General features: G+C 36.1%; 1 protein-coding gene across 6 annotated transcripts in view; it reads right to left on the bottom strand.

Annotated features, from left to right (window-relative positions):
* CBLB (Cbl proto-oncogene B) overlaps positions 1-23,411 on the bottom strand; it is a 223,782-nt gene that overhangs the window by 116,209 nt on the left and 84,162 nt on the right. For all 6 annotated transcript variants that reach the window (XM_040225399.1, XM_040225415.1, XM_040225426.1 and 3 more), the window contains one exon: positions 13,957-14,103. In XM_040225399.1, coding sequence (XP_040081333.1) covers positions 13,957-14,103 — 147 coding nt within the window. The remainder of the gene's footprint in view (positions 1-13,956; positions 14,104-23,411) is intronic.

Genomic DNA, 23,411 nt, shown 5'->3' with positions numbered 1-23,411 from the left:
GCCAAACTTCCATAAGAATAACATTGGCAAGCTTATAGTCCTTACATTAGTTAAGACAGCATGGTATTGGCACAGGAAAGACAATAGAACAAATTTTGGAAACAAATGCAATCATATCTGAACACTGGATATGTAACAACTCTCTATAAACAGTAGTAAAGAATGGATGATGTTTTCAATAAATGTTGCTGGGTCAAATGAATATACAAATGGAAGAAAATAAATCTTGATCCTGAATTAATATCATATAAAAACCAATTTTAGATGAACCTTAGATCTAAGTACGAAAGATAAAGCAATAAAGTGTTTTGGGAGAAACAGAAGAGGGTATCTGCATTACTCTGGCACAAGCAGATAATTTAATTTTAAACAGGACCTCAAATGTTCTAAGGATAAAGGAAAAGGTAAACTATAAACCTGTGTTCATGAAACAATGTCATTAACAAAGTGAAAAAGTCACATACTGGGAGAGCAATAAACATAGAAGAATCACGTCTATAATACATAAAAACTTTTAAATATTAATACTTACTACTCAAAAACTGGGCAAATAATTTTTATAGTCACAAACACAAAAAATCAAATTATTCAATATACACAAATATGTACTCAACTTCATTTGTTATCATTCAAATGCAAATTAGAGCCAAATGAGATTCCATTCATCCCCACCAGAGTAACTTCTTAAAACCTTTAAAAAGACAAATATTATAAAATGTTGGGAAGGATATATAACAACAGGAAACTTCAGGTACTCCTCTAGGTGATGAGGGTGGCAAATCGTTTTGGTAAGCTCTTTGGTGGTTTACTAAAAGCTAATAAAGCTAAAATTAAGCATAAACTAGAAGCCAGCAATACATACCAAAGAAATGTACACGTTTTTTAAAATATACAAAAAATATCCATAGCAGCACTACTGAGAATAATCCAAAAGAGGAAGAATCCAATGTCCAACATCAACATAATGACTATGTAAATTGTGGTATAGCCATACAATGGAGCAAGGAGAAGGAACAGACTTGCTATATGCAAGAATGTGGATGAATTTCATAAATATAATAAAGAGTGAAGAAAGCCAGATTTTTTTCATAGTGTAAGATGTTACAGAAACTCAAATGGACTTTTTGGCTAAGCCAATATACTAAACTTAAAAAAAAGTTTATATTAGAATTCTAAGATTAAAACAGAGTAAGAGATGTAGGAATGGACAAAGCACCTGCCATCATATAAACAAGGAAATTAACATTTGTTGGTTTTTGGTTTTGTTGCTGTGGTACTGATGGTGGTGTGATAGCAGTTGTTTACAATCCATTCTAAGTCAGGGATATTCCATGTTCACTTTAGACAAAACAAAAATCTATTGTACTATATTAACCCATTACTATTTTCAATTTCATCTAAATTCTGTTCAGAAAATTCACCTGAATCAAAGATGTGTTCAGTGGCACTACCTTAAGTTGCTTTTGTTCAGAAGATAAATTATTCATAAGCTATTTAATATGTTTGGATTTTCATTACATAAAATATGAGTACTAAAGTACTCATAAAATATGATCCTAAGTCTGTTGATATTCTGTATATAGTTTTTCCTTAAATCCAATCTTATTTTGAAACGACTATTTGTTAATGGAAATGAAAACAGATGGCTAACAAGCTATTACACCTTTTACTCTTCCATCACTTAAGAAAAACAATTATTTTCCAGCAACCCACAGACAGAAGATATCAAAATCACTGTGGTCAAATAGCTGCCTTACAACTCACTGTAGACAGGATGGTAATCTGGGTTACCGAGAATATTTGTGATTAGATCTAACTTATCTTCCTCATAAGTGAAAATTCCTTACTCACATATAGAAAGATTCAAGATGCTCGGTATTTCTGATAGTTTTTTTTCGTTGTCAAAAAAGTTTATAACATTTTGTCTACAGCATAGATAAGTATTACTGCCATGTATAAGGGACAAGTATTCTCACGCTCATGTTCAGAAACTTACACGTAGAATAAAACACTTTTATAAGATTACAGAAATAATAGGTTATTAAGTATTATCCTTGATTTTTAAAACTAAACTCACTCATGAGAGAGGTGATTTATAATTTCTAGTCTCACAATCTAACTTTTGAACATAGTAAATAGTTAAACTTACTGTAACCAGGAAAATATATTTTGTTTTCCTTTATAATTTACAATTTGACTTATTTCCCAACTTTGAAAATATAATTTATTAGTGGAAGAGAAACTGTAAATATAATTCATAAAATATGTCAAAATTCCATGTAAAAAATTTCCACATAGTACCCACTGACCACAGAAAATCAGAAAGATGCAGGCTTGAAATACTGGGTATTGGCTCTTTCCTTTGTAAAGCAAGACTTCTTCAGAATATTTGCTCTACATGTTCAATAATACTTGGTAGGTTCATAATATATGTGAGATAACATAGTTCATGGATCATATCAAGATGCCTCTGATCTACTGAGGTAAGATTTTAAAAAGTTGGTAAATTATATACCATAAAATTAGAAAGTCCAGCCAAAGATCTTCTCTTTAGTATTAACAATCTCAATTCACTTCAGTTCAGTCGATCAGCTGTGTCCAACTCTTTGCAACCCCATGAATCGCAGCACGCCAGGCCTCCCTGTCCATCACCAACTCCCGGAGTTTACCCAAACTCATGTGCATTGAGTCGGTGCTGCCATCCACCCATCCCATCCTCTGTCGTCCCCTTCTCCTCCTGCCCCCAATCCCTCCCAGCATCAGGGCCTTTTGAAATGAGTCAACACTTCACATGAGGTGGCCAAAGTACTGGAGTTTCAGCACAGCAACGGTCCTTCCAATGAACACCCAGGACTGGTCTCCTTTAGGATGCACTGGTTGGATCTTCTTGCAGTCCAAGGGACTCTCAGGAGTCTTCTCCAACACCACAGTTCAAAAGCATCAATTCTTCGGTGCTCAGCTTTCTTCAGAGTCCAACTCTCACATCCATTCATGACCACTGGAAAAACTTGACTAGACGGACGTTTGTTGACAGAGTAATGTCTCTGCTTTTGAATATGCTGTCTAGGTTGGTCATAACTTTCATTCCAAGGAGTAAGCCTCTTTTAATTTCATGGCTGCAGTCACCATCTGCAGTGATTTTGGAACCCAAAGAAATAAACTCTGTTACTGTTTCCATTGTTTCCCATCTATTTGCCATGAAGTGATGGGACTGGATGCCATGATCTTAGTTTTTGAATGTTGAGCTTTAAGCCAACTTTTTCACTCTCCTCTTTCACTTTCATCAAGAGACTCTTTAGTTCTTCTTCACTTTCTGCCATAAGTGTGGTGTCATCTGCATATGTGAGGTTATTGATATTTCTCCCAGCAACCTTGATTCCAGTTTGTGTTTTATCCAGTCCAGCGTTTCTCAGGATGTCCTCTGTATATAAGTTAGACAAGCAGGGTGACAATATACAGCCTTGATGTACTCCGTTCCTTATGTGGAACCAGCCTGTTTTTCCATGTTCAGTTCTAACTGTTGCTTCTTGACCTGCATACAGATTTCTCAGAGGCAGGTCAGGTGGTCTGGTATTCCCATCTCTTTAAGAATTTTCCATAGTTTGCTGTGATCCACACAGTCAAAGGCTTTTGTGTAGTCAATAAAGCAGAAGTTGATGTTTTTTCTGGGTAATAATATGAAAAAATTCCCCCCAAATCTCTCTACATAGGTCAATCCATTAACAAGCAATCAGTAAAGTCTGCTACATATATATGGCAAATTGAGGCCAAAAAAATATACAATTTCCAATAACACCTCTAAATTCTCACAGGAGAAACTACATACATAATATTGGGCATAAGTAGGCTCCCCAAAATTTATTTTATTTAAGGGAAACAACAAATGACTGCAGATAAACAAGGCAAGAACAAAGTTACACAGAAAACCTATTATTGTCATTTCCTACTGATAACCAACATTCAGAATAAGGAAAACAGGAAGATGAAGCATTTGGAATCTATTAATGAAAAATAAATACCCATTATTTTATAAAGCTTTCTTTACTTTGCTTTTAAGTTACAATTTCTCCACCAGTAGAACATGGTTCTGAAGAACTGTAGAGTCAGTTCCAGGTCCAGTTCAGTTGCTCAGTCGTGCCCGATTCTTTGCGACCCCATCAACCACAGCACGCCAGGCTTCCCTGTCCATCACCAACTCCCGGAGTTCACCCAAACCCATGTCTATCGAGTTGGTGATGCCATCCAACCATCTCATCCTCTGTCGTCCCCTTCTCCTTCTGCCCTCAATCTTTCCCAGCATTAGGGTCTTTTCAAATGAATCAGCTCTTCACATCAGGTAGCTTAAATATCGGAGTTTCAGCTTCAGCATCAGTCCTTCCAATGAACACCCAGGACTGATCTCCATTGGGATGGACTGGTTGGATCTCCTTGCAGTCTAAAGGACACTCAAGAGTCTTCTCCAACACCACAGTTCAAAAGCATCTCTTCTTCAGCGCTCAGCTTTCTTTATAGTCCAACTCTCACATCCATACATGACTACTGGATAAACTATAGCCTTGACTACATGGACCTTTGTTGACAAAGTAATGTATCTGCTTTTCAATAGTCTGTCTAGGTTGGTCATAACTTTCCTTCCAAGGAGTAAGTGTCTTTTGATTTCATGGCTGCAATCACCATCTGCAGTGATTTTGGAGCCCAGAAAAATAAAGTCAGCCACTATTTCCACTGTTTCCCTATTTGCCATGAAGTGATAGGACCAGATGCCATGATCTTAATTTTCTGAATGTTGAGCTTTAAGCCAACTTTTTCACTCTCCTCTTTCATTTTCATCAAGAGGCTTTTTAGTTCTTCTTCACTTTCTGCCATAAGGGTGGTATCATCTGCATATCTGAGGTTATTCAGATTTCTCCCAGCAATCTTGATTCCAGCTTGTGCTTCTTCCTGCCCAGTGTTTCTCATGATGTACTATGCATAGAAATTAAATAAGCAGGGTGACAATATACAGGCTTGACATACTCCTTTTCCAATCTGGAACCAGTCTGTTGTTCCATGTTCAGTTCTAACTATTGCTTCCTAAGCTGCATACAGGTTTCTCAAGAGGCAGGTCAAGTGGTCTTGTATTCCTATCTCTTTCAGAATTTTCCACAGATTATTGTGATTCACACAGTCAAAGGCTTTGGCATAGTCAATAAAGCAGAAATAAATGTTTTTCTGGAACTCTCTTCCTTTTTCCATGATCCAGTGGATGTTGGCAATCTGATCTCTGGTTCCTCTGCCTTTTCTAAATCCAACTTGAACATCTGGAAGTTCACAGTTCACATATTGTTGAAGCCTGGCTTGGAGAATTTTGAGCATTACTTTACTAGCATGTGAGATGAGTGCAATTGTGTGGAAGTTTGAGCATTCTTTTGCATTGCCTTTCTTTGGGATTGGAATGAAAACTGACCTTTTCCAGTCCTGTGGCTACTGCTGAGTTTTCCAGATTTGCTGGCATATTGAGTGCAGCACTTTCACAGCATCATCTTTCAGGATCTGAAATAGCTCAACTGGAATTCCATCACCTCCACTAGCTTTGTTCATAGTGATGCTTTCTAAGGCCCACTGGACTTCACATTCCAGGATCCTGGCTCTAGGTGAGTGATCACACCATTGTGATTATCTGGGTCGTGAATATCTTTTTTGTAGAGTTCTTCTGTATATTCTTGCCACTTCTTCTTAATATCTTCTGCTTCTGTTAGGTCCATACCATTTCTGTCCTTTATCGAGCCCATCTTTGCATGAAATGTTCCCTTGGTATCTCTAATTTTCTTGAAGAGATTTCTAGTCTTTCCTATTCTATTGTTTTCCTCTACTTCTTTCCATTGATCGCTGAAGAAGGCTTTCTTATCTCTCCTTGCTATTCTTTGGAACTCTGCATTCAAATGGATATATCTTTTCTTTTCTCCTTTGCTTTTAACTTCCCTTCTTTTAACAGCTTTTTGTAAGGGTTCTACCTTATTTGTAAGCTAACAAGTTAGCCTATCACCTCTGCATAGATGCTAGGAGAACATACAGGATTTGTGGGTCAGAGTGTCCAAGTCAACAGACTTTGCTACTCATAGGAAGTAGTGGTCAGCATACCAGCATTTTCTTGAACTTACTACTTGAGCTCTAATTCCCACAAGATGATGCAAAGAGCAGTAATACCTATTCACAAAGTGACTTTTGTAACTGAAGTTGAACCTAGGTTTCAGGGAGCCCAAATACTTCATAATGGTCACTAAATATACTTGCCCCTGGATCTGCAGAGAAAAACTATTTTTAAGTTACAAGGTTGTAAGCAAACATGCTCTTTGCCTCAGAAGGAGAAAATGTCTCTTTGCCTATCAAGGCAAAACCATCCCACAGAGAAAGGAATACATGTGCAGAGGGACTAAGAACCAGGAACTTTTCAATTTCAGGAACACATTATTAAATAGTTCATTAAGAACAATTTTTTTCTCCAAATACAATATAAAGACTTCTGAGAACAAGAATATAAGTGACTTTAAAATGATTTTGATTAAATCAAACTGCAGGTGACTAAAACTAAGAGATGGAGAAATGTGAAGTCTGTTTTTTTTAAGAAAACAAAAACCAGGGCCATGCACAGGAGAACTTTTTAAAATGACAGCTTAGAAATATAATTTTTTAAATTTATAATGATAGGTTTAATACTCAGAAGTATTCATGAAATATTAATGGTCTCAGCAAACTTTTCTCATTTGGCAAAAATGCCAAAAAAAAAACTAAAAACAAAATACTTCTCAAGATGGAGAAGTGAAATAAGTAGCCAAAATCTGGATACAAACAGGTTTAACTTTAGAGGCCAAGGGGATCTAAGTCTTGTCTGACTCTGCTATCCCATGGACTATCCATGGAATTCTCCAGGCCAGAATAGTGAAGTGGGTAGCCTTTCTCTTCTCTAGGGGATCTTCCCCAATCCAAGTCTCTCGTACTGCAGGTGGATTCTTTACCAGCTGAGCCACCAGGGAAGCCCAAGGGGATCTCAGGAACTTCAAAATAAAGAAGTTATTTTCAGACTCTTCCTCTTAGGACTGCTAGATATAATTCACCAGCAGTCACGGTATTAAAAGGAGGCCAGATCCATTAATCTACCAACTGAGTGCATAGCAAAATCCACTGTGCCTATTCAGTGCAACAAGAGGAGCCTATTAAGACTCTGGTTATAAAGGAGACTTGCAGAATGTTAAAAAGAGAAAATAAATTGAGTTATAAATGCTTTGTTGTCCCTACATCTGATGAAAACTTTTTAGGCTTTATCTAGTTCATTTGCAATACTATTATCTGGCTAATCTCCCTCTTTCTTTCTTTAAATCCTACCTTCCTTTAGCATCTATAATTCCACACTCCCCACATTTTAAGCCTACTTTTCTGGTGATGCCTCCACTTCCTTAAATTTCCCTGGTGCATAGGCCATTCATGAGAATTCTTTAAGAATCTGTCCTCTGCATTCTCCCTGGTCTCCATCAACTAGTCAAATGGCTTCACACAGTTTTTAGACATAACAAACTCAAGTATCTGGAAACTAGGCAGATAATGTAAATAAGTAAAGAGGTCCAGGTAAGGACTGCAATGAATTGGAGGGGGCATTGTGGCTCAGATGGTAAAGAATTTGCCTGCAATGTGGGAGACCTGGGTTTGATCCATGGGTTGGGAAGATCCCCTGGAGAAGGGAATGGCAAGCCACTCTAGTAGTCTGGCTTGGAGAATTCCACGGACTGTATAGTCCATGGGGTCGCAAAGAGTCAGACATGACTGAGTGACTTTCATTTCTGTTCAACTCTTTGTGACCCTATGGACTCCTGTCAGTCTGTCCATTGAATTCTCCAGGCAAGAACACTGGTATGGTTTGCCATTGCCTTCTCCAGGGGATCTTCCTGACCCAGGGATTGAACCGGGGTCTCCTGCATTGCAGGCAGGTTCTTTACCATATGAGCCACCAGGGAAGCCCAACCAAGACATGGAAACAACCTAAATGTGCATCAAAGGTTGAATGGATAAAGAAGATGTGGTTATATTCATGCAGTGGAATATTACTCAGCCATAGAAAAGAGGGAAATAATGCCATTTTGCAGAAACATGGATGGACCTAGAGATTATCATACTAAGTAAGCCAGAAAGACAAATAACATGATATCACTGATATGTGGAATCTAAAGAACTGATGCAAATGAACTTATACAACAGAAACAGAACCACACACATAGAAAACAAACTTACAGTTACCAGATGGGAAAGGGGGTAGATAAATTAGGAGTCTGGGATTAACGTGTATATATTATTATCTATAATTTAGATAAACAACAAGTATCTACTGCATAGCACAGAAAACTACACAATATTTCATAATAACCTATAAGAGAAAGAATCTGTAGAAACATTTATGTATAACTGAATCACTGTGCTGTACACTTGAAATACAACACTGTAAGTCAACTATATTTCAATTAAAAAAAAATACTTCAATTTAAAAAAGGTGTAACTTTGTCTATGGGAAAAAAAGAAGTCCAAAGAGGCAGAAACAGAGCTTTCAAAGTACAGTCCAAGAGAGAGTGACAATTTTAAGTACTTTGGACCTTGAGGCAGGGGAATTTCTACAGTACCACCCCATATTTAGATTCCACGTTCACCAAATAATGTTCTGGATATGATATGGCTCCACATATAATTTATCGAAGTGATGAGAGCATTCCCATCTGCTTTACAGTAGCACTGATCATTGTAAATTAATCAAAATATCATTCTGTATTATAGATCAAGTTTGTAAACTCAGTAACATATACCCAGTCTATAGACATACTCATGATGAAACCTAATGAAACCATGTTTCAAGGTTAAGAACCAGAACTTAGTTCATGGTGACTTCACCGAAGTAAATGTCACTTACTGAGGAGTTCATAGTGAGGAAAAGAAGGTAAAAGAAAACAACAACAATAAAAAGTGCCATTTATGGAAATTTCAAGTTACTCTGCATCTTTCTTTGGAAAGACAGCAGACACCATGAAAATTTCATCTCCCTCAGAGCATTCTCCTCTGCCTCCTCCTTAACACATGTACAACTCATACAGAACACCAGTTCCTCTATGGAGCCCGAGTAAACAATTCTGATCACTCTAGTAAACAATTTACTATCTGTGACATTTCTTAACCACTTTTGTAATGGGACAGAACTGATTTTAAGTTATTTATCATCTTTGTATATTCTGTATCCCCCAACTTGAATACATACTGCTTAGAGGTAGAAAATTATACTTTCACATGTTATTTGCTTTTTCTATCTGGGATCTTCCTGCAATGAATTGAACAAAATAGCCCTGTCATTTTATTTTCTTTATGATATAAAGATACTTGGTTGTTTTAAAATAGACAACAACAAAATAACAGAAATATTAAATAGAAGCTCTTTGAGCTTTTTTTTTTTAATAGTTCTTTTTAAAAATGAATATTTCAGTTTATTTTTTCTCCTTGTAAGAGTTCTTCATTTCTATTATGCATTATTTAATTAAATGTGACTAAGTTGCCTTTTCTTTGATTAGAGGGAAAACTGATCTAGTTAGTATGCTAAAAAATGTATTTTATGGCATATTTGTTTCTAATTAAAAGTGAAAAGAAAACACAGGAAACCAAAAGGTCCCTACAACTTCCTCAGGAAATCAAAGGTAGATATAATGAACTGAATTTTAAACAGAGCATTTTTTTTTCCACATGGTCAGCAGGACAGTTTCTTATACTCTACCCCACTTTTACATAGCATATACCCAAGTTTAGAAAACTTTTATTAACTTTTCCTGGATTTCTGCTTTTAGAATTCTAGAGACCATGGCATCTCTGTCATGTAAAGTTGAATATTAATTTTATTGTTTGTAGAATTAACAATAAATATATTCCTGGGACACTGAGCAAGATTGAAGGTTTAGGGTGTTTAATTATTCCACAAGACAGAGTACTAATTATGTGCCAGACACTGTCCGACCTGCCTGATAGGTAAATTTTAGCTCTTTTAATCTTTGCAATAACTCTACACAGTAGGTATTCTTGTTAGTATCATCCACATTTTGCAGTATTATCATCTACCTTTTATAAATGAAGAAACTGATGCACGGACAAACCAAGCAGCTTGTCCAAAGGGATAACGCTTGCAAATACTGCAGTCAGAACCTGAACATGGATGACCTAGCTGCAAGCTGGAACTAAGACACTGCCTCCAGAACAAGCAAGCACTGTCTATCCACGTGCACATGTTTACACACATGCCTCTACTCCACAACTCCTCAGAATTAAATTAACAACTGCTCCCGAATGTCCCCAAATGAGACACTGTGTTGAACTACCTTGGGAACCGCAAACACTGATTAAATAAGCCTGATTTCATGGGGCTTATAATCTAATGGGAAGAAACCAGACAAATAACTTCAAAAGAGCCAATGAAAAATGATAAATATGGAGATGAGCAAGAGCTTATGGGAATTTAAGAACTAAAAGATCCAGTATAATACGGGACAAAATCAAGAGCAAGAGGAACACTGAGGAGTCAGTGAGAACTTTTATGCCAGAGATAAAATCTTCAAGTTGGTTGGAACCACATGTCTAAATCTCAACATCAAGAAATCCTTAGCATGAAGAGCCTGGAAACTGCTACCTGACTTGCTTATTGGAAAAATGACTGCTACCCAGAGTCTAATCACATATGAATCTTTTCCTTAATTTTTTGAGCCTCATGCTGAAAGTTTCTGGATCATAAACTACTAACCCAGAGGGTAAAGATTCAGTCTGGTATTGGTCTCATTTAGCAGAATTTACTTAGCAACATTCACTCAATAATGCCACTCCTCTTTTCCTACATACTTCTACTGCTGCTGCTGCTGCTGCTGCTGCTGCTAAGTCACTTCAGTCATGTCCAACCGTGTGTGATCCCACAGACGGCAGCCCACCAGGCTCCCCCATCCCTGGGATTCTCCAGGCAAGAACACTGGAGTGGGTTGCCATTTCCTTCTCCAATGCATGAAAGTGAAAAGTGAAAGGGAAGTCGCTCAGTCGTGTCCGACTCTTCGAGACCCCATGGACCGCAGCCTACCAGGCTCCTCTGTCCATGGGATTTTCCAGGCAAGAGTACTGGAGCGGGGTGCCATTGCCTTCTCCACATACTTCTACTATCTCCTGTCAAATAGACTAAGAAAGCAAAAGCAGAACTCAACTATTAAAACATTCAATAACCTCACATAAAAATCTACCAACTACAGGACTTCCCCAAATCTGACAACTACAGAACTTCCCAACCAGTTTACCCTGACACATGATGTGTTACTGATCCCCTCGAGACTTTGACAGGCGGAACCTCCCGGCAGCTGGGCTGGGCTCTTGAGCAGACAGGCCGGCCTTGCCACGACTTCCAAAGATTGACAAGCACAGAAATGAAGCGCTAGGCACACGATACCTGAAGACTCTTGTCTGCTGCCTGGTTTTTAGGTATGCATGCTAAATTTGCCTTTAGGATTTTCCTAAATTCCTTTGAACAATAACTTTTTCCCAATTTTAACTCCATCTGAATATTGTGTTCTTATTGACTTTTTCTTATTTCCCTTTTGGGGAAAATGTCACAATAGTACTCCTTAAGTTAAAGTTGGTTTATAAAAATCATAATCTGTTTGGCTGTTTGTAGAATAGTTCTGCTTTATGAAACAATAATACATTCAGGTTCAAAGGCACTAGTTAGGTCAAATGAAAGCATTGTCCTATGCCCTCAATATGTAGATAAATAACAGGAATACTTCTGAAGAGAGCCCAGTTATGCAAAAATGCAGACTAGTATTAGAGTATAAAAAACATAAAAGGACTCAACCTTTTAAAATGCTACATCATTCATTCGTCCATTAATTCAATAAAATACCGTGGAACTATAAGGTTAAAACCCACAGAGAATACAAAGATGGTTTTTCCAATGATTTAATAAAAGAACCATAATTCTGATTACTACAGAAATATGTCTGCATTCCAGAAGAAGATTTGTTTAGCTCTCATCCCAAAAGTAAAAATCTTAAAGACAAATTAAGAAGCTTTTTCAAGTAAGCAAAGATAGGAGAAGACAAAGTTACAAGGGTTTTGGGAGGTAGGGAGCATGTTTCATCAGCATTTCAAGAATCCCCCATTCGATTTAGTAGTGATTTCACTCACACAGCAGTTGGACAGAAATTTCAGCCCCTTAATGGCTATGGATGTAAATAAAGGGAAGTAAAGATGTCTCAAATGCATAATTCTCTGTGGTTTGAGGTAATGGCAAAACAAACTCCTCTCCTGAAAAACGTGAGGAATTTTTCTCCATTTTTCATTGGCCTTTTGACTAGCAAACAACTTTATAACTCACCAGAATTTTCAGTTTTCAAAAAGAAATACCACAAGCAATTCATCTGATAGATTTTCTTAAAATTTTAAGATAGTTTGTGTTGAAGGTTACCAACTGTTTGCATTAAGCTCAGAGTACTAATATATGAGCTGTAACTTCAAGAAGTCCTCAATTGTTACTTTCAGAACTCTGCAATCCCTTTCTGCTTTCTACTATTCACATATATTTAATTAGTACACTCTTGGATGTTAGGCTAATTCAAAGGAGGATGAATGTTTTCTTCTTTTAAGTCCTCATTTGTGACTGGATATAGGAGCATTACAAATAGCTAGATCTCTGGAATACAGAATGTCAGGGATAAAAGTAGTATTACCTCCAGTAGTGCTTAAAAATAATTCAGAATACTTTTTATTTACAAGGTGGGATAAAGACATTAATATTTTTGAAGTAAAAAAAAATATGTATATCTAATCAAATGTGCATTGCTCTGTATGTGCCCTAATCACATAGCAGCTTATAGATAAACACAGCACTTCACGAAGAAAAATAAGGGAAACCTAACGTTACAGTTAATTCATCAGTGTCAGAGGACTCAGATTGTTGACAGTTGTGTATTCCAACATTTTATGTCTTATTTCATCAGCTAATGTATAAATACAGAATTTAACTACAAAAAGAACACAACAGTCTGAGTGTAAGCAATCACTTAACTCTAAGCTAGGGGTTCTGCCTATACTCAAGACACACTGAGGGACCCTTAAAAGGTTACTAAAGAAACCATCTGCCTCCTGAGGCTCATGTCCTGATCATCTTACCAAGAGATTCTTGATAAAAGTTTTCCAAGTTTTATTTAAGTTATGCAGACTTCAGCTATTTAATTCCTATTATTTACCAAGCTCACCTGAGCTTGTGTCTGCATAGAAAATACCTAGAGGAAAACACCTTTAGCTGTTTTGTGAGATAATGCAACTTTGTGATAACATTATCCTCTTTTCTGTACCTTGCTTATACATGTTTACTTTCTGTGCAGTGACACAAAGAAAACCTGAATCCCAGGGATAAAGGCCTTTTCTCACTTCAATTTCAGATCTTCTTCAAGTTTATGTTCCACCTCCTCTAGGAAGTAGTATCTGATGGCTACAATCCTGAAGCAACTGTTGCCCTCTCTGAATTGTCAGAACAATTTATTTATGCCATTTTTTAAAGTATCTTTCCTTTTCTACCTTTTACTTTGTATATGTGTTTTATGTGTTCACTGAATTATAAAGTTATGAGCTTCTCATGTATACTGTATCTCACATACCTCTGCTTCTTAGAGCAAACTATTTAATTCAATGAGTGCACATCAAATAAATATATATCATAGTATCTACTTGGTGATAACAAAATTATTCAGTTACTAAGGTATATTTTTGGTGGCTAAACAGGATAAAAAACGCAATCAAAAAGCACTTATCGAAAACACTGAAGAACATTCTAGAAATACTCAGGCAAAATCTATACCATTTGGAACTGGAGACAGGTCTCCTCATTCTTCAAATATGGATCCAAATTATAAAATGATTTGTACTTACTTGTCTCCAAAAAACTTTCTCCAGAATTCAGCAGCATCTGCTTTCGTGATACGAAAGTTATCTCCCTGGAACTGTCCGTTGGGAAAGATTGCTTTGATTTCTGCCAACATGTGACTGAAGATAAGGGATAGTTTTGTGAGATTTCGTCTGTAGACACAAAGGGGGAAAAATGAAGAGAAGAGTAAATATATAGGCACATTAGTTTCAATGGGAATATATATCATGAAAAATGAAATTATCCAACTTAGGTCAAATCAATAAAACCCTTAAGAACAATGTTCATAGAAACTATAGACTTAAATTCATAACAGGGTTTTTATTAATCACCCATGTATTCGTTTAACATAAACATGAACAAGATAAATTACATGGATTTAATGGGAGAGATGGACACCTAGAAAACTCATAATCAAATATAAATGTTAATAAAAAATGAGTAACTATTTCTACATGGGGTAATAAGGAAAGTTGTGTCACTTAACGGAGAATCTAGGAAGATAAGCAGTTGTTCGACAGATGAAAGACTCGGAGTGGAAAGGGGGAGAAAGACAGGAGGGAAAAAGAATTTTGAATAGTAGGAAGAGTGTATAGAGAAGCACAGAGGTGTGAAACAGAACTATCTGGATACGATCTAGGCTTACCATAGCTAAAGAAGAGCAGAAGGTGAGTGAACAGATGGCTTGACATGGGACGAGAAAGTTTAGATGGGACATGACAAAGAGCCATCTAAACCAATGAACCGATGTTGTCAAATACACTTGCCACTTCTATCTAAAAATCAGTTTCTGATGATAAGCCTCAGATATGTACACATTTTAGAAGCTCTCTAGGTAATTCCAAGGTAGTCCATAAAAAACTACTGTGATAAGGAATGGGGAGCCAAAGTGGACTAAAAAATTAAGGAAATGATCAAGTCTCTGTTTTTAGAAAGAAAAAGTTATGGTATGGATAAAATGGTTTAGAGTGAGGGAAATGTAGGTGTTGTCTCTTCTAACTTCCATGTTAAGTTCTGGTGGTTTTGATGTGATTTACAGCATGCTTCAAATCATGATCCATACTTTAATATATCATCTACATTCCTTCCAAGCTTTTCATAGGTTTACAACATATATTGTGTTAATCAGCCCCAAACTGTTACTGCAAATAATAAGGAAGCACTTGAAAGATAAAATACAAAAGAACTTCTCAGTTTTCAGCTGACCTTGCCTCTTTATATTCCTGCTTATTCAGAATCACCAGAACACAACAGGCACATACATAATATCTTTCCATTTTGAAGCTTTAGCTGCTTTTGTGTCTGTGTTGAGAGGTCAAGTGCAGGTAGGAGGCAAGTAAATACAGAGGAAAAATAGAGAAAGCCATCAAATCTGCAATGCATATAATGCCATACAAAGTTTCAGAAGGACTTTGACACTGGAAATTGTGGCTATCTGCCTCATTTTTACGCATGTACCTGTATTTAATGACTCTCAAATAACAAACAAAAAGACATGCAACATACCAAAGAGATTATATAGTATGCACCTCTCAGTAGTTAATGAAAAGAAGCATGTATCCTATATAAGATGAACACAAAATAAATAAAAGTACTTGTGATAGAAAGTGGGAAAAGTAGGAAAGAAGAAAGCAATAAAGTAACTGACATCTCAAAAAGTTTATCTCTACTGAAAAACCCGAAAGTCCCTATTTCCATATCCTTTATTATTTATAAGAAAGAAATTTATGAGGGTCAGAACTTGGGCCTTATTTTAGGGCTTGATTGGCAACAAGAAACAATCTGCAAAATCATTATGGTTGGGTTATGCAAAATGTTTCACCATCTTCTTAGATTCAGCCACAGTTCCGTACAACTCAGCCTAATTCAAAGGTAAAACTCTCTTAATTAGTTCAATCTTTGTTCTTCTCATTTATGTCAACATATCCTCATTTAGATGAGTTTATATAAGAAATTCAGTCTTAGAAAATGAAAAGCGAACTGATGAACTTTATCAAAGGAAAGAACTGTGGCCAATGCAGCCAATACAAACTGCAACTGTCTTTTGAAATTTGAGTTTAAAGAAAAACATAAAGTCACTTTTGAAAAGCTGCAACGAATTTATTTTCATCATTAGGCAAAAGAGTTAATTTTTGACCGAACTTCCAATTGAAACAAAAAAGAAAAATCAGGATGGCTGTAATTAGGGTAAACCAACTGTTCCTTATTTTCTGAATTGGTTTCTCTCCATCCATCCCCTTGTTTCTTTGTTCTTTAATCATATCCAAATGTTTTTCATTTTTATTTGTTAGATCTAAAGCCTGAAGCACAATACCAGTGATTATCCATCTTGGATATTTGATCCACTGGCTATGTAGGCACTAAGCTTTAAAACAGAAATAGTAATACTTTATAATCTTCAGTCTAGAAGCCCTAGTATCACTACTATACAACCAATCACTGTTAAATTATAAACTGTGTGTATAGTTCAATTTTTTTCTTCCTACAAGATTACATTTCTATTTGACTTTTTGTACAAACTAAAGCAATGGAAAAATCTCTTTTGCCTTTAATCTTTAAAGAAATGGAAATTCAAGTTCTTAAAAACATGTTAATGCAAGTTTTCTGTTACCTTATTTTTCACATATACCAGAACATATATTTTCTAACTAATTTTTTTTAAAAAATGCATATCATACACATGTAAATGATTATTCTGGAAATCCTTTATCTGAAAGACTGATTTACTGAGGTTGCAATCCACACAAAGAAATGAAAATAACTTACAGCTAATTCAGCTGATGTCATTTAAATTTACTGTCACAACAAATGAGTTTGTCTTTTATATGACTGTGCGGGAGTTTGTTTACTATATTTTGCTTTACATTATAAGCTTTAATTCCCCACTCCACTATGCACTTTTATATACCAATTTAAATATAAATAACTTCCAATTTTGAAACTGAAATCCAAGAATACAGTCACCTCTAATCATCTAGACACAGTGGGAACAAAGTCAACAACTACATACCTTCTTTGTAAATGAATTTTCTTTCCTATTAGGATATTTTTTCCATACCTTGCCCATTTTCCCTAAGCCCACTTGACTGCCTCTCATCATATGACCAAAAGTGATGACTACTTAATAAAAGATTTGAAGCATCCCAATTGAGAACAACTAAGGAAATAATATTTATCTGACTGGATTTGGGCATCCGGTCCCATCATTTTACAGCAAATAGATGGGGAAAAATGGAAACAGTGACAGACTCATTTTCTTGGGCTCCAAAATCACTGTGGATGGTGACTACAGCCATGAAATTAAAAGACGCTTACTCCCTGGAAGGAAAGTTATGACCAACCTATTCAGCATATGAAAAAGCAGAGACATTACTTTGCCAACAAAGGTCCATATAGTCAAAGCTATGGTTTTCCCAGTAGTCATGTACAAATGTGAAAGTTGGATCATAAAGAAGGCTGGGCATCAAAGAACTGATGCTTTTGAATTGTGGTATTGGAGAAGACTCTTGAGAGTCCCTTGGACTCCAAGGAGATCAAATCAGTCAGTCCTAGAGGAAATCAACCCTGAATATTCACTGAAGGACTGATGCTGGAGCTGAAGCTCCAACACTCTGGTCACCTGATGTGAAGAGCTGACTCATTGGTAAAGACCCTGATGCTGGGAAAGACTGAAGATAGGATGAGAAAGGGGCAACAGAGGATGAGATGGTTGGATGGCATCATTGACTCAATGGAGATGAGTTTGAGCAAACTCTGGAAGATAGTGAAGGACAGGAAGCCTGGCATGCTGCAGTTTATGGGGTTGCAAAGAGTTGGACACGACTGAGTGAGTGAACAACAACAACAAAAAAAGACTCAATAATCTTAAACATAACTTTACAAGAAATTCTGCAACACTTGGACTTTCAATATAAGAGATACTTTATTTTGACTAATTACTACCACATTAATCTCCCACTAACAATCACAAGTTAAGTCATTTTTTTCTGCCGCCCCTACAGTGGAGTCACTCAGTTGTGTCCGACTCTTTGCAACCCTGTGGACTGGAGCCTACCAGGCTCCTCCATCCATGGGAATTTCCATGCAAGAATACTGAAGTGGGTTGCCATTGCCTTCTCCAGGAGATCTTCCTGACCCAGGGACTGAACCCGGGTCTCCTGCATTGCAGGCAGACGCTCTACTATCTGAGCCACCAGGGAAATCCATATAGTAGGAATCCCCAAGCCATTTTTAAAATTTGTTCGGTGTGAGATTTTGTTTTTAAGAAATAATTTTGAAACGAAAGTATTTTGATATACCAGGTAACCAAAAAGTAGCTTCTAGATGTCAACACTGGGTAAACCAGTAAAGATGTCAATATATTAAAGAAGCCTTGAAGTAGAGGGAGGGAGAGAGGAATAAAGACAAAGGAGAGGGTAGAGATGATAAAGAAAACAATCTACATTCGCCATCTTTGAAAAGGCTACAAATGAACTTACCTACAAAACAAAAATAGAGTTACAGATACAGAAAACAAATTTACGGCCACCAGCAGCAAGAAGGGGATAAATTGGAAGATTGTGATAGACATATACATATTACTATATATAGAATAGAGTACTAGTAAGGACCTACTGTAGAGCACAGGGAACTCCGCTCAATATTCTGTAATGGCCTACATGGGGAAAAAAAGGCCTAAAAAAGAGTGGATTCATGTATACATAACTGATTCACTTTGTTGTACACCTAAAATTAACACAACATTGTAAATCAAGTATATGCCAATAAAATAAATATAATAAATACATCAGCAATGTCAAGAATATCACCTAAGAAGCAGTGCTTCTTTTAACCTGGATTCAATCATGTAAAACTTTCTTTAAAATAATATGAATCAATTTCTCAAGTTACATTACTGCACAGAATGTGAAGTTGGAGTTATATAGCACCATTGCTCATGAATAAGTCTGAGTAGCTTGAGTGGCTACAGCCAGCATCATATAGTGAAGGTACACAATATTTGATGCAGGATGACACAATTCTACCCTTAATAAACTTATCACATAGTAGGGTAAAGGGAAATTGCAACCCACTCCAGTATTCTTGCCTGAAAAATACTATGGACAGAGGAGCCTAGTGAGCTACATTCTATGGGGTCACAAAGAGTCAGATGAGACTGAGGAACTGAGAGCACAGAGGAGAAAAAGATATGACAATATTAACACTACAGTGAGAACAATGCACCAGCTCCTCATCTCAAGACAACAGGCATCTTGAGGTGAGGAATTTGAAAAATGAATAAAAAATACATCAAAAGATTTGATTCATAGCCTCCACTAAATGTAGAAGACACACACAGAGTGCAATTTAATTATATTGCATGTAGTCCTTGCATTTTCTCAATTCAAGAAGCAGCTGTGTCATAAATCAAGTAGGAAATAAAAAGTTTTAGGTGTGGAATTAGTGAAAACACTTCATACCAGGGAGTTCCAAAGTTTCTGAGAATCTACCGCCTTTGGTAGAAGAAATAGGAGACAACATTTTTATCCAAAAACTATTAACAATTCAATTCTCACATTTAAAAGCTAGGGCATGTGTTTTGTAATCTTTACAAGATGAAATAAATTCAACATAAAGAGAAAAGCAAGACATAAAGAATATAAACAGGGGCCCTAGAAATGAAACTCACACCCAGTTAAAGAGCAATTTCCATTCACTCTATTTCTGAGGTAGTGCCTTCCAAGATGGGTTTAGGGAGTTATTTCACACTGTATTTGACCTTAGGAACATTTTGATTCCTAAGAAAGTAAGGATACTAGGGTGATGTAAGCCTCACCTTTCATTTCCTCATCCTGGGAACAGAGACTATTATTAAGATGACTCCTGAGAGTCTGAAATAAAACTGGATCTCATCCACTCCCCTAGCTAAATGTTTTGAAGTTTTCAACACAACTAAGAGGAATAAGAAGCAAATCTTTTTTTTTTAATTCAAGTATAGTTGATTTACAATATTGTGTGTATAGCAAACCAATTCATTTATACGTTTTCTTTTCCATAGTCTTTTCTATTATGGTTTATTACAAGACCCAAACACATCTAGTAACTCTCAGTAAATAATCATTATTATTATTAATTCTACCTACCACCTCTGTTTATTTTTTTTTTAATTTATTTTTTATTTTATTTTACAATTCTGTATTGGTTTTGCCATACATTGACCTGAATCTAGTTCCCTGTGCTATATAGTAGGATTGTGTTGTTCATCTATTTTATATAGGGCAGTTTGTCTCTATAATTCTAGACTCCTACTTTATCCCTCTGCAACTCCCTTTCACCTTTGATAACCATAAGTTTGTTTTCTATGTCTGTGAGTCTGGTTTTTTTTTTTTTTTAAATAAGCTCATTTGTGCCATATTTTAGATTGCACATATAAGTGAAATCATACGATATTTGTCTTTCTATTTCTTACTTCATTTAATGACAATTTCTAGGTCCATTCATGTTACTGCAAATGGCATTGTTTCATTCTTTTTTAAGACTGAGTAGTATCCCAGTATGTCTATACTCCAGATTTTTTTCATCCATTCATCGTTGATGAACATTTAGGTTGCTTCCATGTATTGGCTATTTTAAATAGTGCTGCAAGGAACACTGGGGTACATGTATCTTTTTGATTTATAGTTTTCTCTGGATTTATGCCCAGGAGGAGAATTGCTGGATCATACGGCAACTCTATTTTTAGTTTAAGGAACCCCCATAGGGTTTTCCATAGTGACTGCATCAATTTACAAGGAATATGAAGCAATCTTAAAAGCCCAAGTCCCAGAGTCTACCCAAGACATAAGAGAAGTGTGAGCAGAAACTTTCTAACCTGAGACACAAGCAGTAGGGTAATTTTTCAAGCTTCTCCAGGTTACTTCCTTGAACTGCTCACTTAGCAAACTATGTCAGTCCAAAAGCTTCATTGAAATAGGTAACCGAGGAAGGTTTTATCCCTTTCACTAAAAGATAAATCATCCACCACTAACAAGGCTAGGGAGACCAAGTGCAAAATTCTGGCTGGGAAGGATGAACCCTGGGCATCCTTTGATCTCTGCAGTATAATCTCAAACATGTTGCCTACATAGGTCTAATAAGTGCAAGACACTATCCCACAAAATAAGAATGATGCTTTCAGAGTAAATGAATTTGCTTTATGAAATAAACAGTTTTAAATGGACAATTTACAAATGTCTTACCTAAACACAACTAAAACATGAAATATTCCCATCACATTCAAATGTAATATCCTTTGACAAGTTTCTGGGAGATACCAAGAAGATATTCTGTCTAATTCTTCAGCTATCCTATATTAAAGAAACGAGCCTTGAACCGTACATATTGAGTGCATATCCTTACTCTGCTGGTAGTTGTGAACAAGTTGCTTAACATCTCTTTGAATCTGTTTCCTGATCTCTAAAAATTTTAAATAAAAATGCCTGTCTTGTGAGGAGTATATAAGCTCTAAAGGTAAGACCCAAACACATCTAGTAACTCTCAGTAAATAATCATTATTATTATTAATTCTACCTACCACCTCTGTTTATTTTTTTTTTAATTTATTTTTTATTTTATTTTACAATTCTGTATTGGTTTTGCCATACATTGACCTGAATCCACCATGGGTGTACATATCCTAGTCTTTAATTTCCCCATATAATACTACTGTCATTCAAACTGACGGCTATCTCAATAAGGTAAAAATCACCAATCTCATATTAGGATCATCAATTGTCATGGTGGCCTCTTAGAATTTCACAGCAAACAATGAAAGAGTATTTGATTAATCCATTCATTTATTCTGCATAACCTAAGTGTCTACTAGACTATGTCGTATAGTCTTGATGAATTCATTAAGTATTCATATACTTTTAATGAATTTAAGGGACTAAGAGATTGCCAAAGGTACAGAACAATGTAGTGGGAATAAAACTGAGATAGAACTAGAATAAAGGTAGTAATCAGTGAGAGAGACAGAGGAGTCTACAACTTTGGGGGTGATGAATGCAGTTTTCAGCAGAAAATATAGCCCTGAAGTGGGTAGGAACAGGACAGTAAAGGTGAATTAGGAAAGAATTAGATAATTCCAAGGGTGAACGGGGTCCTTCATGTGGATTTTGAATTTCCTACAACTATGACAGCAGTTTGCATGAAAAAAAATTACTACCATAAGCCTTATCTCAATACATGCAATAAAGCTTCCATATAATCTTTTTTAAATGTCAGCCATTTTAACTTTGCAGCTATGCCAACATACGATTCTCTTTGATAATTTCAACAAATAATTTTATATGAAAAATTTATTGTGAGAAACCATGACAGTATGATATGATCACTCAGACTTTCATCTGGTTTAAAAGCTTAACAATATCTACTTCAAAAAAGAAACACTTTTGTCTTTAGCGCTGGACTCCTTTTGATTAAACCTAAAGGGTAGCAAGTACCTTTTTATGAAACCTTTTTTTTTTTTAAGAACTCTTAAAAATGTAGACCATTCTATTACATGAGAGAGAAAAGAAAAACATATCTATTCCTGCACTCCTATTTAACATGAAATACAACGAAATTTCTGTGACTATGTGGAAACCTATCATGACAGTGACTCAAATAGAAGCAACCAGAAGCAATCACAGTAGAACTTCGCGGTGTATTTCTGTTTTTTGGCTAGGCTCTTTTTCAAAAGAAAAAGAAACACTGGAAGTTTAAACTATATTTTTATGTCCTGGGGTAATCTGATAAAAGAACAGTCTCGTCATCAAATAAACTTGGCCATGAAAACAATTTAATTTTTAAATCTATTAATAGATTCATTTTTGTTCTTTTCTCAGATCACCATAAAAAATTATAATGAAGTAGCAATCTGAATTATATCAATTAAGTCAGTACTTACTGCTTCTACTGAAAATTCTTAATTATTTTTACTTGCTACATTCCCTACACCACTGTTTCTATTTTTTGTCACATTCACATTTCAGAGACAGCTTTTACTTTTACTCAGTAGGATAGAGTCATAGAATACTCTACTAGAATACAAGTCTTTTCTTCAATAGTATGTTCTTCGAGGATTTCTCTTGGCCGTGGGACCAAGCTACCTTCCATCATTCTTCACACCACTTCTCTGCTTCCTCCTTGGGCATCTGAATGGCCTCCTGCCCTTTCTGATCCACACTCTGGATTAAGCCATCTCTTCCTCCTCACTGACTGAGAGCTCCTACGTCTCAGCTAGTTCCTACGTCTCAGCTTGTTGAGCTTTCGTCTGCACCAGCTTTATGTTAAGGTAGTATGGCCATGGTATCTTGTCCATCCCCCTTTCTGGAATGTCATCTATCAGGCTATTAAACGCCACCACTTGGACTTTCCAGTGGTCCAGTGGTTAAGAATCCATCTGTCAATGCAGAGGACGTGGGTTCAATCTCTGGTTTGAGAAAATTCCACATGCTGT

This window comes from Oryx dammah, unplaced genomic scaffold (genome assembly GCF_014754425.2).
Source record: "Oryx dammah isolate SB20612 unplaced genomic scaffold, SCBI_Odam_1.1 HiC_scaffold_2, whole genome shotgun sequence".
NCBI lineage: Eukaryota > Metazoa > Chordata > Mammalia > Artiodactyla > Bovidae > Oryx > Oryx dammah.
Note: the sequence above shows the minus strand (reverse complement) of the source record. Positions and strands in the feature narration are given on the sequence as shown.